The 19,208-nt window shown below is 39.4% G+C and overlaps 1 protein-coding gene across 1 annotated transcript in view; it reads right to left on the bottom strand.

Annotated features, from left to right (window-relative positions):
- LOC131187914 (coiled-coil domain-containing protein 175-like) overlaps positions 1-17,519 on the bottom strand; it is a 56,103-nt gene extending 38,584 nt beyond the window's left edge. Inside the window, exons 1-6 of the mRNA XM_058162708.1 lie at positions 17,260-17,519; positions 10,211-10,296; positions 8,080-8,191; positions 6,910-7,045; positions 3,534-3,762; positions 1,715-1,837 (exon numbers count right to left, since the gene is read on the bottom strand). Coding sequence (XP_058018691.1) covers positions 1,715-1,837; positions 3,534-3,762; positions 6,910-7,045; positions 8,080-8,191; positions 10,211-10,296; positions 17,260-17,335 — 762 coding nt within the window. The 5' untranslated portion in view covers positions 17,336-17,519. The remainder of the gene's footprint in view (positions 1-1,714; positions 1,838-3,533; positions 3,763-6,909; positions 7,046-8,079; positions 8,192-10,210; positions 10,297-17,259) is intronic.
- Positions 17,520-19,208: the final 1,689 nt, after the last annotated feature.

The following is a 19,208-nucleotide window of genomic DNA, read 5'->3' as shown; positions in this document are numbered from 1 at the left end:
GTTTTAAAGACAAAGCAGCTTCCTGACTCCCCCCATCTTTGTCAATGGGCCATTAAAGCCTCAGCCAAGCTCACTCATTTCCCCCCACCTTTGTCAATGGGACCATCATCTGCAACACAATAGAACCCACCTAGCAACAGAAACTCACCACATGACACCTGGGAAGATTACATCAGCCAGCAAGGTTAGCTAAGACCCCCACCCTCTGGGAGTCTGACAACCAATCAGGATACTCTTCCTGTGCTCCAGAAAGTTCAAAGCTCAGAAAAAGCATAAAGCCAGGGAGCACACAGGATCTCATCCCTTTTCTGTTCAGGAACTCAAGCCATGTGATCCTGACCACCATTAAACCATCTTTCCAAGCAGCCTCCATGTTTCCAGTGTCTTTGTCCCCACTTGGAACTGAACCCAGATGGATATTTCTTCCAACAGGTGAAAAGTAATCAAGGAGAGAAGCAACTTAGAACAAAGGAGAAATTTCCTGACAGTTAGAACAATTAATAAGTGGAACAACTTGCCTGCAGAAGTTGTAAATGCGCCAACACTGGAAATTTTTAAGAAAACGTTGGATAACCATTTGTCTGAAGTGGTGTAGGGTTTCCTGCCTGGGCAGGGGGTTGGATAGAAGACCTCAAAGGTCCCTTCCAACTCCATTACTCTAGTCTATAGATTGAGGTAATGAGCATAGTCAGTCATGCTTTGATCATCCCTGAATGGATTACTGCAATGCTCTATATGAGATTGACCTTCAATAATACCCAGAATCTTCATTTGGTTGAGAAATTATAAATTTATCTCATTATGCTCATGATACAAATTTGTTCTGCAAGCTGCACTGGGTCTCAGTTTGCTTCCAGCTACAATTCAAGTTACTAGTTATTACCTATAAAGTCCTACATAGCATTGGGCCAGGTTATTTGAAGGATTGCCTTGTTCCCAGCATTTCTACCATTCTTATTAGTTTGGGTAGAAGGAGAGGCAGGTTTTGCATCCTGTCAATCAGACTCTCATCTAGTAGGGCCTAGGATATGACTTTTCCATATCTGCACCTGCCCTCTGAGACACTATACCATTTGAGGTATGGATGGCCCTGATTTTGCTCAACTTTTAGAAACCCTTAAATTCATGTGACTAGTGAATAATATTTCAGGTACCACTTTGTGTTAATAGCCAGAAAATAATATTTCTTTAATCAGTGTAAGCTACCCTGAGTCACATTTAGGAAATAAGCATTATATAAATTGTTATTTACATTATTTTATTATTTTATTTTACTCCTAACTGCGGGCATTGCAAGGTAACAATCGTCTTGGCAGAATCCACAATGATATGAGATACAGATGACCCCAATGCTACCAGCCTTGTGGAAAGCTACTATTAATTTCTAGAGCTCTGGAATGGAGGTATAATATGGGATATTTTTTGAGATTTTTAATTGGTTATCTGATTTAATTGATTTGGTTTTTAAGAAGTGTTTTATGATTGTTGTTTCTTACTTTGGATCACGTCTAGTGTTTCTTTGATAGATGGGTAGCTTTACAAGTTTAATAACTAAGTAAATAAAATGTTCAATATTTAATCCCCTAATGCATAGAGATGCAGTCTACCTAGGACAATACTTATACAGTCTCAATTCATTTTATACTGGAAAAAGACAATGCTCAGTAGATCTGACTTTGAAATGGCACATTACCAAAGGCACAATTCAACTTACCCGATTATGGTCTGAAACTTTCTTCTGTAAACGACATAGTATTTTAAGCAACTCTTCAAATTCTTTCTTCTTTTCCGCAACCTCATTTTTTCTCATCTGAAGTTTTTTCTGAAGTTCTTCAATCTACAGTGAAAGCCAACTTTAATATAGCTAAAATTGTTAGTTGTACATTATTTAGCACTTTCTATGGAACCCTCCAGCATTGTTGGAGAGATATTAAAACTGATAAGAATTGGTTTAAGAGGAACCAGAAGCATCATGGCGATACTGGCTGGAAAATAGCAAAGCTCCAATGAGCAAAGCTCCAATCTAGCCAGACAAACCATTGGTGTGGACCAGAACCGTCTTGGAGGGCTGGTAGAGAAAGAGAGGCGCCCCGGAAGACCAAGAGGAACAGACAAATTCCTTGAAAGGTCGGAGGCAGCTCTTTGATCTGCCACTGAAATGACCGCTACAAGCTGGAGCAACCGGACTAAGATTTGTGCAGGAGCGGTGATTGAACAGAGTACTGTTGCCAGGTGAGTGATTGGCCAACTCACAGGTAAGAAGAAAAACTTTCTAAAACTTAAAAGAGGTCCCAACTTGAAATAACTGACTAATTGGCACTTGGGAATTCAAAGTGAAGGGGGAAAAAACAAAGAGGAACATTAAATAGTATACTACTTCTTTTTTGCTTCTTACATAATTGAAAGTGAGATATAAAATTGAAATGCTAGTAAGAGAAAAACAATCATTGATGTGGGAATAAGAAATTAGGAATTAAAGAAAATAAAGAGGTGGAAGGTTAACTTAGTTAAAAGGCTTTAAGGTAAAAATGGAATAAGTTGAAATACACTTTTAATAATTTAAAAATATGATGGGAATTCTGAGAAATACATTCAATAAATGGCAGAAAAATCGAGGTTGCCTGGACACCATAATAGAAAATACTGAATTGAAAATTAATACAGCAATAGACAGAGATGGAAGGAAGGGAGAAGAAGAGAGAGGAATAGAAGAAAGGGAAGAGGGGTGGAAGAAAGGGAGGGGAAATAAGAGTAGGAGAAAAGGTTAGATAGAGGAAGAAAGGAGGAGGGGGAGAAAGGAAGGGGAAGTAGAGAAGGAGTAGGAGAGGAGGGAAGAAGAAAGTAGGAAGGATAAAGGAAAGAGAGGAGAAAGAGAAGAAAGATTGCTGTAAAACAAAAAAGATGAAATAGAAGAAAGGCAACCCCGAACACGTTTAAATATATCAGGATAAAGAATGAATTATCAAGAAAGATAAAAGAGAATATATATGATTAAAAGTGGAAAAATTAGAATTTGAGGGCAAAAGAAGATGTTTTTATATAAATAAGCATATAAATATTAAAATATGATTAAAAATATGGAAAAAGAATATTTTGGCAGAAATTGTAATTAAGTAAAATGTATTTGGATGTGATAAGGTATGAGATATGATATGGCCAATAGTCTGTTCATTAAATATGTGGGGGGGGTGAAGAAAAAAAATCAAAAAAACTTGATTAAAAAATAAAATAAAAATTGGTTCACAAATATTGGGATTTATATTCATGGATATGTTTTAGCAAATTATATAGAGACAGCCTAGACTTAAAATAGGAAAATCCCTAAATTATAATGAGCAGAAATGTTTTACATTCACGTGACTGAGCAGAAGTTTTTCATGTATAAGGCTTCACACTCAATTCCAATGTACTACACTATATGGATAGTTTAATTTTAAACCATGGAGGACTTTTCTGAAAATCTATTGGATGGATGGCCCCAAGACTGATACTTTCATTAATGTAGTGCTAAGGTTCAATTCCTAAAACTGTACCTGTAGCTCTAACAATGCTTTATTTTCTTTAAACTGAAGGGCTTCTCTAGCCATCACTTGCTTTAGATCTTCAATGGCAATCTCTTCCATGGCCGTTTCATCTTCCTCTTTTTTTGTCATATTGCGAAGTTCATTTATTTTAATATTCATGGAATGCCTTGCAGCCATTTGTTGGTTTACTAATTGGACAATTTCATTATATTTCTCCCAGCTTTGATCTTGCTCTTTACTGCCAAAACAAAATTTTGAAGAAATCTTAAAAATGATAGTAAACAACATAAGCCAACATTCGTTCGTTCATCCATTCACTTAACTAACTAGTTACTAACTACTAACTATTACCAAAGTCTCTAGACAGCTAACAATCAAGATTAGCACAAAAGATGCTGACCAATTGGCCCCCATCTTCACCCATATTTTCAATAAATCACTAGAGATGTGTTATGTTCCTTCTTGCTTCAAACGCTCTACCATCATCCCAGTGCCGAAGAAGCCCACCATCAAGGAACTGAATGACTACAGACCAGTTGCTTTAACATCTGTAGTCATCAAAACCTTTGAAAGGCTAGTGCTTTCCTACCTGAAAACCATCACGGATCCGCTGTTAGACCCCTTGCAATTTGCATACCGAGCAAATAGATCAACAGATGATGCTGTTAATATGGCTCTGCACTACATCCTACAACATCTTGAGTCTCCAAAGACCTATGCAAGGATCCTTTTTGTAGACTTTAGTTCAGCATTCAATACCATCATTCCAGACATTCTTCTAACTAAGCTAAACCAGCTACAGGTACCGGAACAGACTTGTAAGTGGATCACAAGCTTCCTAACAAACAGGAAGCAGCAGGTGAAGCTAAGCAAGATCACATCAAATATCTGTACAATTAGCACAGGGGCCCCCCAAGGCTGTGTGCTCTCCCCACTTCTCTCTGTATACCAATGACTGCATCTCCAATGATCCATCTGTTAAGCTACTGAAGTTCGCAGATGACACAACAGTGATTGGTCTCATTCGAGACAATGACGAATCCGCATATAGACGAGAGGTCGAACAACTAGCCTTGTGGTGCAACCAAAACAATCTGGAACTGAACACACTCAAAACCGTAGAAATGGTGGTAGACTTTAGGAAAAACCCTTCCATACTTCCACCTCTCACAATACTTGACAACACAGTATCAACAGTAGAAACCTTCAAATTTCTGGGTTCTATCATATCGCAAGATCTCAAATGGACAGCTAACATCAAAAACATCATTAAAAAAGGACAACAAAGAATGTTCTTTCTGCGCCAACTCAGTAAGCTCAAACTGCCCAAGGAGCTGCTGATCCAATTCTACAGAGGAATTATTGAGTCTGTCATTTGCACCTCTATAACTGTCTGGTTCGGTTCTGCAACCCAACAAGAAAAACACAGACTTCAGAGGATAATTAGAACTGCAGAAAAAATAATTGCTACCAACCTGCCTTCCATTGAGGACCTGTATACTGCACGAATCAAGAAGAGGGCCATGAAAATATTTGCAGATCCTCGCATCCTGGACATAAACTGTTTCAACTCCTACCCTCAAAACGACGCTATAGAGCACTGCACACCAGAACAACTAGACACAAGAACAGTTTTTTCCCGAAGGCCATCACTCTGCTAAACAAATAATTCCCTCAACACTGTCAGACTATTTACTGAATCTGCACTACTATTAATCGTTTCATAGTTCCCATCACCAATCTCTTTCCACTTATGACTGTATGACTATAACTTGTTGCTGGCAATCCTTATGGTTTATATTGATATATTGATCATCAATTGTGTTGTAAATGTTGTACCTTGATGAACGTATCTTTTCTTTTATGTACACTGAGAGCATATGCACCAAGACAAATTCCTTGTGTGTTCAATCACACTTGGCCAATAAAAAATTCTATTCTATTCTATTCTATAAAAAACTACCCCGTAAAAAATAATAAAGTTGTCCATAATATAAACAAAATTGTTATCATCAAAATATAAACTTTAGTATATAAACAGAATTGGCAATATCAAAATAATGTACAGAAGACATATAAACTTGTACCCTTCAGTTTCAACCTTCATTCATAACGTGCCCTTCTGTTATGCTAGATGGAACAACCAAGGATCAATTACCCTTCTGAACTCAGTAGGGAAGGAGAAGATCAGATATAATTACAAAATATGGGGGGTGGGGTATAACAATCCTAGATAGTACTGACTTTATTTGATCTGATTCAGTGGGCAAATTGATTTGGAGAAAGCACACCCTCGGATAATCTGATCCAGAACCATGTAAGGCCTTCAAGGTGACAACAGGGATCTGGAAGTCAAATGGTAATCAATACATTCCCAAAGTAGTGGATTCATCCGATTATACTGAACTGGGATGCTCACTATTGTTCGACTATCACACTTTGTACCAGTTGTATCTTCCAAACGCTTTCTAAGGACAGCCCAGTGTGGAACACATTATAAAAATCAGTTAAGGTATGTTTAAAATCTGATTGACTACAAATCCCCCTGGCCCCAAGTACTACTTGTTGATTGAGTAGGAGCTGTGAATCCAGGATCCCCCAAGTGCAAACCAACTCTGAACATAGGAATACCAATCCATTCATAGTCAAAGATAATATTTCTTGAAATCATAAACCTAAAGTCACTTTTCTTGCAGGGATTCATTTTGAGTCTGTTCTTTCTCATCCAGACCCTAACAGCTTCAGAGTATTGGTTCAGCTTTCTACTGAATCACCTCTGTGGTTAAGGGCTGATATATACAGGTGGGTTATCATCATCTGGTATCCTGATAATATCAGATACTGAAAACCATGCCCTCTGGAAGGAGTAGCACCACTACGAAACAACACTCACTACTACAATCTTGCCAAGGCACTCCAGAAGGATACCATGGTAAATGGTACTAAAACTATTGAGAAATCAAGGACTTGAAGGTTGCACTCCTCTAATCCTGGTCTCTCTAAAGGTCATCAACAAGTGTGATCAACGTAGTTTCTAGGGTATATGCTAGCTAGAAACCCATTGCCAGGGGCCGATAACATTGTTACATCTCTATAGCATGCTATGCAAATGAGAAACACCACATATATTAAAAATAACTTTTCCCAACAGTTATAGATACTACCTTATTAAATTTAGCAGAAATAAGATAGAGTACTGTCTCTCAAATGCACATATTTTATAAAGACTGAAACTAATTGTTGAAGCTTTCAGTTAGAGATGTTCCATGATACTTTTATTTTGTGCAAGTTCTTTTAGGTAAGTAAAATAACAGTAGACAATATATGGCCCTTAGGGTAAGGAATTGACTATTACAATTGTTCATTTTTACCACATAGTGCCTACCACAGTGTTTCATTTTGTTCTTCAGAGAACATTTGCTTTGTGTACGCCTCTTGTACTGCAGCAATAGTTTCATTCATAGAAGCTTCTACTTCTCTTAACTTGTTAAGATGAAATCGATGGGCAGCAGCCACAAGTTCTAAAATAAGAAATAGAAAGAAAGAAAGAAAGAAAGAAAGAAAGAAAGAAAGAAAGAAAGAAAGAAAGAAAGAAAGAAAGAAAGAAAGAAAGGAAATATTAAATCCATTTTCAATTTTCTATAAATTACCAGAACTCTGTAATAACTTGAAGTACCAAATGAATCATCTAGAAATTATAGAAATCATAGGGAAACAGATAAAGCACTGACACTAAAGGCTAGCCACATTGAAGTGGTACTTGGACTGAGTCTTCATTCTATCTAGATATTTCAGTCATATTGCATAGATCTGTTTCCACAGAAACAAGTCCTTGAAAATACTGATGTCTTGAAAGCTGGAATATAAAAACATAAACTTCTTTTATTATTTGCCAGATAATCTTGAAGGGTCTATTAACTCCACATATGGAGCTTCAAATATATGCAGTATGGTGAACAATGTTTCATGTTCCATGAATTTCTTGTAATTTGATCTTCTTGTAAAACAAAGTTATTTTTTCAAATTCACTTTCACTTATTCTAATACCTCTTCAGCCAAAGATTGAAGCAAACAAGCAAAGAATCCATAGGTATGTTCCTATACTTCCAGTACTTGGAAAATCTTGGTAATATTTAAATGCATTAAGGCCAAACAACACAATTCACTCTTGGCTCTCCATCACAAACTTTTTCTGGTCTTCAATAGGACTCATCCTTTCAGATCATTAATAAAAGTTTAAAAGAAGTTGCTGCCTTGAACAGTATGTAAACCCCAGGTATGTATTCGTTTCATGTTTTTTTCTAAATCAGGTATAAATAATATCGGTAAAACTATTTATATATTGTTTCTTAGTTTCTAGTTTCCTCTTTTATACTTAAAAATTATAGCTCAACTCCTATGATCCAAACCCAAATATTAATCAAAACTAGTTATGTAAAGCTGTCTCTCAAACTGCATAGTTCTTAAAATAAATTATCATAATTAGCAAATTAATCATAAATTGCATTCTCTAATGCATTTTACTTTAAGAAAAAATGGATTATCTTAAAAATACCTTCAAATTCTTTCATAACAATTGCTGGGAAACTCTTGACTCTGATACGGAGATTACAGTTTTTTATGGTCTCTTCTTCCAACAATTCAATTGTATCTTTTCTTTCCTTTTCCTAAAAATTGACAGATATATGACAAAGGAAAAAAAATCTGATGGCCGTATCTTTCCTAAATGTAGGTACAGACTTTTTTTCCTTAGTGATAAAGTTTGTATAAAAGAATCATTGCTTAGATCTGTAATAAATTTCAGTAAAATGGGCAAGACAATTTGAAGTTACAGTGGACTTCTCCAGAAATATTCATGGCCCAGTTTTGAAATTCCAATGGCTGCCCCTCCCCAAAGTCACATGATCACATTTTGAGCACTTGGCAACTGGTCCACACTTACAACAATCCAGGAGTGAAATGTTCCCGGTTCGGACTGGATCACCCGATCTAGTAGCGATGGCGGTGGGTGGTTCGGAGAACCGGTAGCAGAAATCCCTGCCCACCCCCCACCCCCAGCTAAGCCGCGCGATTATCAGATGTTTTTTTTACTTTTAAAAGCATTTTTTCTTTGGTCGAAAAAATGCTTTTAAAAGTACAAAAAAAAGCCTCTGATGATCGCGCAGCTCAGTGAGATTGTCAGAACCTTTTAAAGGGTTCTGACAATCCCAGCTGAATTGCCTAATCGCCAGAACCTTTTGCGATCAGGCAACTCAGCTGGGATCATCAGAACCCTTTAAAAACATTTTTTCTACAACCTCTTCGGCCGAAGAGAAGAGGCCGTTAGAACAATAAATAAGTGGAACGACTTGCCTGCAGAAGTTGTGAATGCTCCAACACTGGAAATTTTTAAGAAAATGTTGGATAACCATCTGACTGAGATGGTGTAGGGTTTCCTGCCTGGGCAGCGGGTTGGACTAGAAGGCCTCCAAGGTCCCTTCCAACTCTGTTGTTATATTATGTTATGTTATGTTATGTTATGTTATGTTATGTTATGTTATGTTATGTTATGTTATGTTATGTTATGTTATGTTATGTTATGTTATGTTATGTTATGTTTGTTATGTTATGTTATGTTATGTTATGAAGAGGTTGTAAAAAAAATCCTTTTAAAAGGCTCCTCTGGTGATCAGGCAACTCAGCTGGGATTGTCAGAACCCTTAAAAGCTTTTTTTCCTCTGGCGATCCCAGCTGAGTTGCCTGATCATCACAGGCTTTTTACTTTTACTTTACTTTACTTTTAAAAGTAAAGAAAAAAAAAGTTGGCCACGCCCACCCAGTCACATTACTCCCCCCATCAAGCCACGCCCACAGAACCAGTAGTACATTTTACATTTTACCCCTGCAACAATCTATAGTATCCTACAGCCATATTACCATGATTTTTGGCTTTTTTTCTCCAGAAAATGGCATTTATTTCCAGTTTCCATCAAAAAAATGCCCATTGGCTAAAATGCATGTATTTAACGACCATGCCGTTCGCTTAATGACCACAGCATTTACTTAACAACTGCCACATAAAAGGTCATAAGATCAAATGTGGTCACATGGTGACCCGCTTAATGACTACCGTGAGTTATGACCGTAATTCTGGGCTCAATTATGGTCATAAGTCAAGGACTACCTGTATTCTTCCTCTCCCCCCCACTCCAGCCTGTTGGAGATAATGGCATGACTAAATATTCTCAGCAAGCTTAATAGAATATTAAGATTTGGAAATCAATTTGAATCCAGCACCACCTGGAAAAGCAAGTTGAACAGAGGGCATGGGAGAGAGGATGAGTTGTAAGGTACATTGTGTGCAAGTGCTTTTTTTTAAAGCTCACCATTATCCTAGCACAGATCTTCTCTTTACAGCAACACTGAACACTAATAACAATACATTCAGTACACAAATATTCATCCATAAATTTGACACAAGACTATTTAGTCTAACCCAAATTTTGTAATCACAATACATGTACCTTGTGTTGTAAATGTTGTACCTTGATGAACGTATCTTTTCTTTTATGTACACTGAGAACGTATGCACCAAGACAAATTCCTTGTGTGTCCAATCACACTTGGCCAATAAAAATTCTATTCTATTCTATTCTATGTACTTTTTAAATATCTAAAGGCAATACTTTTTTAGATTTTGATATTACCAATTTTTTAATGGCTTTGACAGCATCTTCAAGGTGCTGGGCAGTTTCTTTGTTGAATAGTAGTCTTTCATTCTGAAGCTGTTTCTCTAAACAAAAAAGAAGACCAAGGAAACCTGACTTCAAAATACTTTTCAGTTTTCAAATCACATTAAGCAAAATAACACTTTGCAACTTGGAAGTTACTGTAACATCACGCTTATTCGTTTCATATTTTAGTTGCAGAGTGAATTCTGGGAGTTCTCAGCCAAATAATCATTGATAGAACCTATTGTGTAAGGACAGAAGAGACCAAGCCAGAACACTCAAAAAGTGATGGGGCAAGTAGTTCAATATACTGCAATATGCTGCAAATGGTGCTATATGTATGTTAAATAATATTGTCAAGCTTTATCCATTCAAACAGATTTTGATAAATTGACAAGAAAACCAAGGAATTCTGAATATGTAATACTGAAGAATTTCAGTGATTCAAGAACTAGTCCTATTTATAGAAACAAGTTCCTAATTTTCTCTTTCTTTCATAACTATGTAGCAAAGTACTTGTCGTGTCCCACTCCTCCACTGACGGCCGGGTCAGGGAAATCCGAATCAGGCTTGCCTCTGCAGCTCTGCCCAAAGTCCTAGCAAAGTCCTCAGAGCAGGCAGGAGACCAGTAAGTGACTTCAGCAAGATAAGTTCGACTTTGCCTGACTCAGAGACTGCCAGAAAGCAGATCCTTTATATAGGCCATGGGGTGTGGCTCCATGACTCAGCACTCATTAAGGCCTGCCTCCTTCCTTCTGTTGCCTCCGCCTATCCAATCTTCTGATGCGAGGGTCACTCCAATCAGCTGTTGGAAGTAAACTTTCCTCAGGCTCACATGCTGTGGAGGAGGGGGAGGGGTCTAGCTGTTCCGTTTGCCTGGGCATGGAGCCAGGGCTGGGGCCGGGGGATGCTCCCTCCTCTGCAGCCTGCTTGGGCATGGAGCCAGGGCTGGGACCGGGAGGTGCCCCCTCCTCTGCAGCTTGTCTGGGCATGGAGCCAGGACTGGGGCCGGGAGGCATACATTCCTCCGTGTTCGGGAGCAGATAAGCAGACCCCGGCTGCGGTGAGAGCGGACAAGACACAACAGTACTATACGCACATACCCCTCTCAATACACTTCTCAGTTTTTACTGACATTTTGAGAAACCATGAAATACAACTCTCATACATGGGAGAGAAGGCTGAGTCATGCAGCGCCTAACACTGGTATGGCCAAGGACTTAACAGATTTCCCCTTTAAGTATCCAAAGTACTTCTGATTCAGGAAGTGCTCTTGCGAATCTTTCACAAGGATATCTTGGTCAGTTGTATAGGATGTTGCTAAGAGAGAGCTGAAAGAACCAGGACCACATTCCCTCCATTTAAATTCTGAAGAAAGTCAGCCACAAAAGTGACCACTGCAAGCTTCAAGTTTCATATCTGGTCCTGAACCCTATCTGCCAGAAGGATACTCTATTTCTTCTAGGATCACCTGCAGCTTAAGTCCAGCCACTTTTTCCAAATCTTTCTCTAAAAAAATAAAGATGGAGACTTGTTCAATTTACTTATTACTTTTGGATTAAGAGGGGGGAATACCAGTATTATTGTCAATACAGCAGACACCACTCCCTCTTTCAAAGAGACTTGTCTTTTGAATCCAGCAGCTCACTCCCACTTCTTACTGCTTGAAAAAATGTCAGTCATGTAGCCTGTTTACAATATTAGAAGCCAAGCTGAAAACATCCCAGATGTCAAGAACAGAACTAACATGACCAATTTGTTTAAGATAAAAGTAAAGGTTTCCCTGTACAGTTGTGTCTGATTCTAGGGAACAGTGCTCATCTCCATTTCTTGGATGAGGGAGCCAGCGTTGTCCAAAGACTTTATCCATGGTGATATAGCCAGAATGGCTATACGCCAAAGGTAACAGCGTTCTGTATTGTTGCCTTCCCACTTAAGTAGTACTTATTCTAGTCGCATTTACGTTTTGAACTGCTAGATAGGATATTTGTTTAAACAAATTTGCAATTGGTTTAGCAAAATGCAAACAATTCCTCTCAGAAAGTCCACCTTTAGTAGGATCATTGGATGATACTCTGCTCATGAGGGCAAAGAAATACTGATGCTTTATTGCTCTTGTTACCATAACATGGTTTCTAACGTATGAAAACCTATGATTGGTTATGTTTCTTATTTTTCTTTTCCTTTATTCTAGGTCAGTGATGGCTAATCATTTCCAGACTGAGTGCCCAAAGCACAAGCATGCAAATGCGAGCGCGCGCAACTGAACCCACAAAATCCAATGAGCGTGTGGCTCCCACGCATGCACCCCACCCCCGCACATGAAGAGACCTGAAGACTAGCTGACACCCCCCACACACGTATGGCAGAGCTGAGCTGAGGCTCACATGCCCACAAAGAGGGTGCTGCGTGCCACCTCTGGCACATGTGCCATAGGTTCGCCACCACTGCTCTAGGTATTGTTTCTTCTCCTTCAGCTTTCGTAACTTCTTTCTAAAACAGTGAGCACCACAGAATCTGAGAGCAAAGAGTGATCATCTAGGACCAATCCTTGTTACTCTGGAATTTAGAATTCAGAGATTGTTGAATTCTGGCATTCAGCAAAATCTGAATTCACAAAATAGACTTGGGATGTGGCCAAACTACCTACCACATGGCTGGAAAATATCTAAAAACTTGTTAGAATGGACTATTAAGATATCTGAGGTGAATCAACCTAATTGTTGCGCCCCCACCCATTGACATCAGTTTTGGTATTGACAAAGTTGACCAGAAAATCATTAGACTGTTAATGCTGTCCACTTCTCCATGTATACATTTTTATATGTCTTCAATCCCCATTATGTAATCTCTCTCTTCTCTGAGAATTTAGGTGAAGGTAAACTATATACCGTTCTGATAGCTTCTATGTACCCTTTCTTGCAAACCATTGAGTAGTTCTAGTTCCTAAAGCTCATGCACTATATATATTCATTTAAATGTCAAGATCTTTGAGTTCAATTCTAAGTAGAAGGTCTGAAGTCCACAGAATACGGTTTTCAACACAAGTTTTCAGAACAAGAGATTATGAACTCGAGAAAATAATACTCAAGTGGAAAATGCCAGGAAGCATAGTAAGAATTTGTTGTTGTTGTTAGTTGCGAAGTCATGTCCGACCCATTGCGACCCCATGGACAACATTCCTCCAAGCCTTCCTGTCCTCTACCATCCTCTGGAGTCCATTTAAACTCATGCCTACTGCTTCAGTGACTCCATCCAGCCACCTCGTTCTCTGTCGTCCCCTTCTTCTTTTGCCCTCAATCTTTCCCAGCATTAGGCTCTTCTCCAGTGAGTCCTTCTTTCTCATTAGGTGGCCAAAGTATTTCAGTTTCATCTTCAGGATCTGGCCTTCTAAAGAGCAGTCAGGGTTGATCTCCTCTAGAACTGACTTGTTTGTTCACCTTGCAGTCCAAGGGACTCGCAGGAGTCTTCTCCAGCACCAGAGTTCAAAGGCCTCAATTCTTTGGCGCTCAGCCTTTCTTATGGTCCAACCTTCACAGCCATACATTGCAACTGGGAAAACCATAGCTTTGACTATACGCACTTTGGTTGGCAGGGTGATGTCTCTGCTTTTTAGTACGCTGTCTAGATTTGCCATAGCTTTCCTCCCCAGGAGCAAGCGTCTTTTAATTTCTTGGCTGCAGTCCCCGTCTGCGATAATCTTGGAGCCCAGGAAAATAAAATCTGTCACTACCTCCATTTCTTCACCGTAGTCTACAACTTCACATAGTCTACAACTGGCCATGCTTGTGAAATTTAATGCTTAAGTCTCATTGCAAATAATTAACAATAATGCATTTAGTCTGGTCAGATAAAATGTAAACTGGTGAAATATGTATGGAGATATGTGTATGTCAGTAAGCAAATGAAAATTTTAGTTCATAATGAATAATAACTGCAAATCTATCCTAATGTCTAAATAAATAAGAACAAGCAACATCTGAAGTATTATAAAGACTTGATTTATGTCTCTCCATGTGACAATATATTCATCAAGTATACTATATATGGTTGGAGGATCAAGACTTCTGGGTTCAGCAGAGAAAGGCATAGGATAAAGACAATGAGAAGGAAAGGAATGAGAAAGTTTTCTAATTAGTTCATTGTCAAATTGTTGAGGAAGAAGAGCCTAAAATTAACATGTAATTTTTTTTATTTGCATTTATATCCCACCCTTCTCCGAAGACTCAGGGTGGCTTACACTATGTTAGCAATAGTCTTCATCCTATTTGTATATTTATATACAAAGTCAACTTATTGCCCCCAACAATCTGGGTCCTCATTTTACCTACCTTATAAAGGATGGAAGGCTGAGTCAACCTTGGGCCTGGTGGGACTAGAACCTGCAGTAATTGCAGGCAGCTGTGTTAATAACAGACTGTCTTAGCAGTCTGAGCCACAGACTGTAGTTCAAACACTCAGACAAAATTGTATTAGCTATACATCTGGTTCTGCAACCCAACAAGACAGACACAGAACTGCAGAAAAACTGCAGAAAAACCAATTACTACCAACCTGCCTTCCATTGAGGACCTGTATACTGAACGAATCAAAAAAAGGGCTGTGAAAATATTTACAAACCCTCTCACACCCTGGACATAAACTGTTTCAACTCCTACCCTCAAAATGATGCTATAGAGCATTGCACACTAGAACAACTAGACACAAGAACAGTTTCTTCCCGAACGCCATCACTCTGCTAAACAAATAATTCCCTTAAAACTGTCAAACTATTTACTAAGTCTGCACTACTATTAATCTTCTCATCGTTCCCATCACCCATCTCCTTCCACTTATGACTTATGACTGTAACTTTGTTGCTTGTATCCTTACGATTTATACTGAGATTGTTTCCTGATTGCTTATTTGTAGCCTATGACTATCATTAAGTGTTGTATCATTAAGTGTTAAATTTGTACCCTATGACTATCATTAAGTGTTGTAAGTGTTGTACCTTGATGAAGGTATTTTTTCTTTTATGTACACTGAGAGCATATGCACCAAGACAAATTCCTTGTATATTCAATCACACTTGGCCAATAAAAAATTCTATTCTATTCTATTTTATTCTATTTCGGTCAGAAACTCAAGGCCTGGGGGCTGGATCCGGCCCGTGGGGTGCTTAGATCTGGCCTGCGGGGCCACCCTGGAAGCAGTGAAGGACTGGCTTGCAGTGCCTCTCCAAGCGAAAACAGACCTTGGGAGGTCTGCGTGCAGCTCTCTCAAGCTCCATTTTTGCTGGGAGAGGGTTGCAGGAGGCCGCTGCAGACGAAGCAAAGCTTGAGAGCTTGTTTTTGCAGGTAGAGCACTCGCACCACCACAGGCGCCCCCAAGACGAGTGACATCAAGTTGGCCACGCCCAACCTGGCGCTCCCAAGGTCAAACACAATCCTTATGCGGCCCTCAATGAAATTGAGTTTGACACCCCTGTCCTAGACAATTAGTTTCCATTATATCTTTGGTTTGTTAGAAATATGCCCTCTTTCTCTTTGCAAAAATCATAAAATTAATGAGGCGAGTCATAATTTTCAACTTTTGAAATGTGACATGAAACACATTTACAGTATTGTCTATTGTTAGTAATTTTCAGAAGTTGTAACTTCTAATTGCTATATCCACTGAAATGAAGCAAAGAGACGGTTATTTCTTCCTGTAACTGAATTCTAATCCTAATTCTATAGATTCTGAATGTGAAAGTTATGTTCTCAGAAATGATGCTTTGGTATATAGCCTGCTTCAATCTAACTTGTTCTCAAAAACTGCAGGTTTTTCATTTGACCAATATGTGACTGCACTTTTTTCAACAATATGGTCTAATATTTGTTTCCAATGGTTTTTTAAAATTATTTTAAGACTTTACATACCTCCTGAAGAATTCGTTGTCTGCAAATAATTTCAACTTCCTTATCAAAAAATTCCCTGAAACCATAAGGCCATTCTTGCTACTGATAATTTTGAATAACACTGTGATCACATAAACACTGACCTTTCAGCTTCTCAATTTAAAGCAGTGCTTCTCAATTATTTTCTGTCATGCCCCCCCTAGGAAGAAGAAAACATTTTTCGCGCCCCCCGCGCGACTGTAAATAGTATCATTATTAAAAACGAGGTCAAACGTGCCCCCCTTTACGGAGCCTCGCGTCCCCCCTGGGGGGCGCGCCCCACTATTTGAGAAGCACTGATTTAAAGTAACAATCTTGACTGCATTGGATGTTGTTTATTCTCAGGGAGTAAACATTATTCAAAAGAAACTGACTTTAACACAGGCTTTAACACAGGAGACTCTGTGCTACCAGAATGCTAAAATTCCACATTTTTTTGAAAAATAAATCAAATGCACAATTTGCAGCAGGTTTTTCAATACAAATATCTCAGTATATTTTCTCACCCAACATTGGAAAACCCTGCAATCAAGAATACCTCGTCTTTCCATATAAAATGCCCATCCCTCAATCTTTGCCCCTCCCCGGTATAAAATCCCCAAAATTCGGATCCCTCCCTTGTTGCTTAAATTCATTGGCTCAGGTGACCGTACAGCAAAGCCCTTATTTCTAAAGAGATTAAAGAGGGGGGGCAACAAGATGAATTTATGAAGATACATGTAAGAAAGCGCCGACCCCTAAGGCTATAACTGATCTAGGTTTAATCCTTGGGGGTGGGGGTAGATACAACGTAATGTGCCTTATTGCTGTGCGTTTACATTTCACAAGAAGACAGGAGAGGGAGCGGGGGGGGGGGAGAGAGAGCGAGAGAGCGTAATTTGAAAACGCGCTGAAAAGGTGGGCTGGCGAATCATTCCCTTCTCCCAGTCCGAGGAAGCAGCGATTCTTTCTCCCCTCCCCGCGGGAGCGCCACCAGCTCTCTTCCCACGTTGGAGTCCCTCTCACTCGCACTTTCAAGATGGCCACGAGCCACCTTCCGCGCTCAAGCTTCCAAACCCGGGAGCCTCACAGCTCTGCCAAAGCCACCGCGGGGACAGCGCTCACCCACGCCTTGCAGATGCTTCAGCGCAGCCGCCGCAGACTCAGAACAGCGGGACGAGTGAGGATGAGGCGCCATCATCCCCCACCCCACCCCGAGCCAGGCCGCGCGGGCGGTTACTATGACAACCGAGGGCGGCTGGCTTGCGCGTGCCTCGCGAGACCCGCCCGGTGTTGCTGTTCCAAAACTGACGAGAAAAAATGACGGGGCGGATTAAAAGAATGCTGTTTGTCTTTTGTTTTGTTTTTCTATTCCCCTTCCTTCATTTGGAACCGAAAAACTGCAATATGTTTGGGAGAGGGGAGAGTTTGCAACACTGGAGAGGGCCTTTTAATAAATATTATGAAAGAATCATAAAATTCTTACGAGTCAGTAAGCAATCAGTTATAAGCATGTTTTCCTTTCTTGCGTTTAAATAATTACTTATATCAGGGTGTACTTTAATAATATACATCTAAAGGCATTTTTGTTTCTAGATAGTTGCTGAAATTGCAGTCTTGTTTATGTGATTTCTTATATGCCTATAGTTACTTTAGGAATGAGCTATAAAATGATAAAATGGGCATTGCACAGAACTGTGAATGCATTTTTAGCTGATGCTTTTTAGAAATGCAATCAAATCCATTATACTTTGCATAAAATCTGTTTTAAAATGAAAATTACTTCAGTGGTTCACCTAGGGACCTTATTTGAGAAATTTATTCAAGAGGGGCCCTTAAGAATAAATGAATATGATCAACAGGATCTTTAGGTAGAGTGCCTAAAGTCACACACACACACACAAATATAAATTATTAAAAGACCCGGTAAAATAATAGTTAAAACTACCTTACCAGCCAAAAGCTTGCCGAAACAAAATGGCTTTATGGAAAGTCAGTAGGATATGATATTTTGGTACTTAAATGGATCTGAGGCTGAGATGGCCTATTATCTATAACCATCCCTGGGATGGGGGTGGATAACAAAATGATCAAGAAGCTGTGTACAGTCATGTGATTATTCCTTTGCATGCAACACATATTAAAAGGGGCGAGCTCCAGTTGTGCAGGCACTGCAAGCCATCTTGGCTTTTTCACTTCTCTCTGGATATTCCTGTAGCTCATGTACCTCCGGTGGAGGGGGAGCCCACAATAGGCCGCCTTCGATGATTATATCTAATCAGATTTTTGTATTAGACGCAGACAACATGACATCTTCAGGGCTCTTCTGTACCAACTGCTAACTAGAGACTGCTGATGCTTCAAGAAACAAAGGACATGAACATTTGTTATTGCCTTCAGCTGACTTTCATCCTACTGTGGATGTAGCTTGTGCACATGTCTTCCTGTTTTGTTTCTGCAGTGATGCTGCATTGTACTGGTTGACACAAGCTTAGTGCAGTCTGTGCTGAATGGCATGGAGGTAAGTTTGCTAGTGATGGGTTGCCCTGTTTCTGTACGCCATCTGAGGACACAGTTGACCCAGCCCTGGTTCCAGATTGATTTTGGGGAGCTGTTTGCCTATTGGCAGTAGGAGGATCAGAGCTTTCTCCACTATATCAAATTGTCATCTCTTCCACTTGTCAACCAATAGAAGAAAGGTTATGGAGGGAAAGAAGAATGGGAAGATCTTTTGGGTGCCAAGAAAACCTTGTTCCCCCCCACCAAAGGGAAAGAACCAAAGGGATAAGAAAGGAAGTTGATAACCAGTAAAGAAATTGGTTATTCTGTGTCCACATTTTTGCCAGTGGGAGTGAGAAACTGGGAGAGAAGGGTCAGAAGCACTTTCTTGCCAGTACCTGTCTCCGAACAAAACACCCCTGCCACCTCTCTCCTTCCTTCCTCTATCCCAAGCTCCGGGTACAAACAGAAATTTGCTTCATTCCTGAAGCAGAACAAGGATGGAAGAATCTTATTCAACTTTTTTTTTTGGAAGACATACTCAGCTCCTGAACTAGATGACAGCATTTAATTGC

Source organism: Ahaetulla prasina, chromosome 1 (assembly GCF_028640845.1).
Source record: "Ahaetulla prasina isolate Xishuangbanna chromosome 1, ASM2864084v1, whole genome shotgun sequence".
NCBI classification, from domain to species: domain Eukaryota; kingdom Metazoa; phylum Chordata; class Lepidosauria; order Squamata; family Colubridae; genus Ahaetulla; species Ahaetulla prasina.
This window is presented reverse-complemented; position numbering and strand designations above follow the sequence as displayed.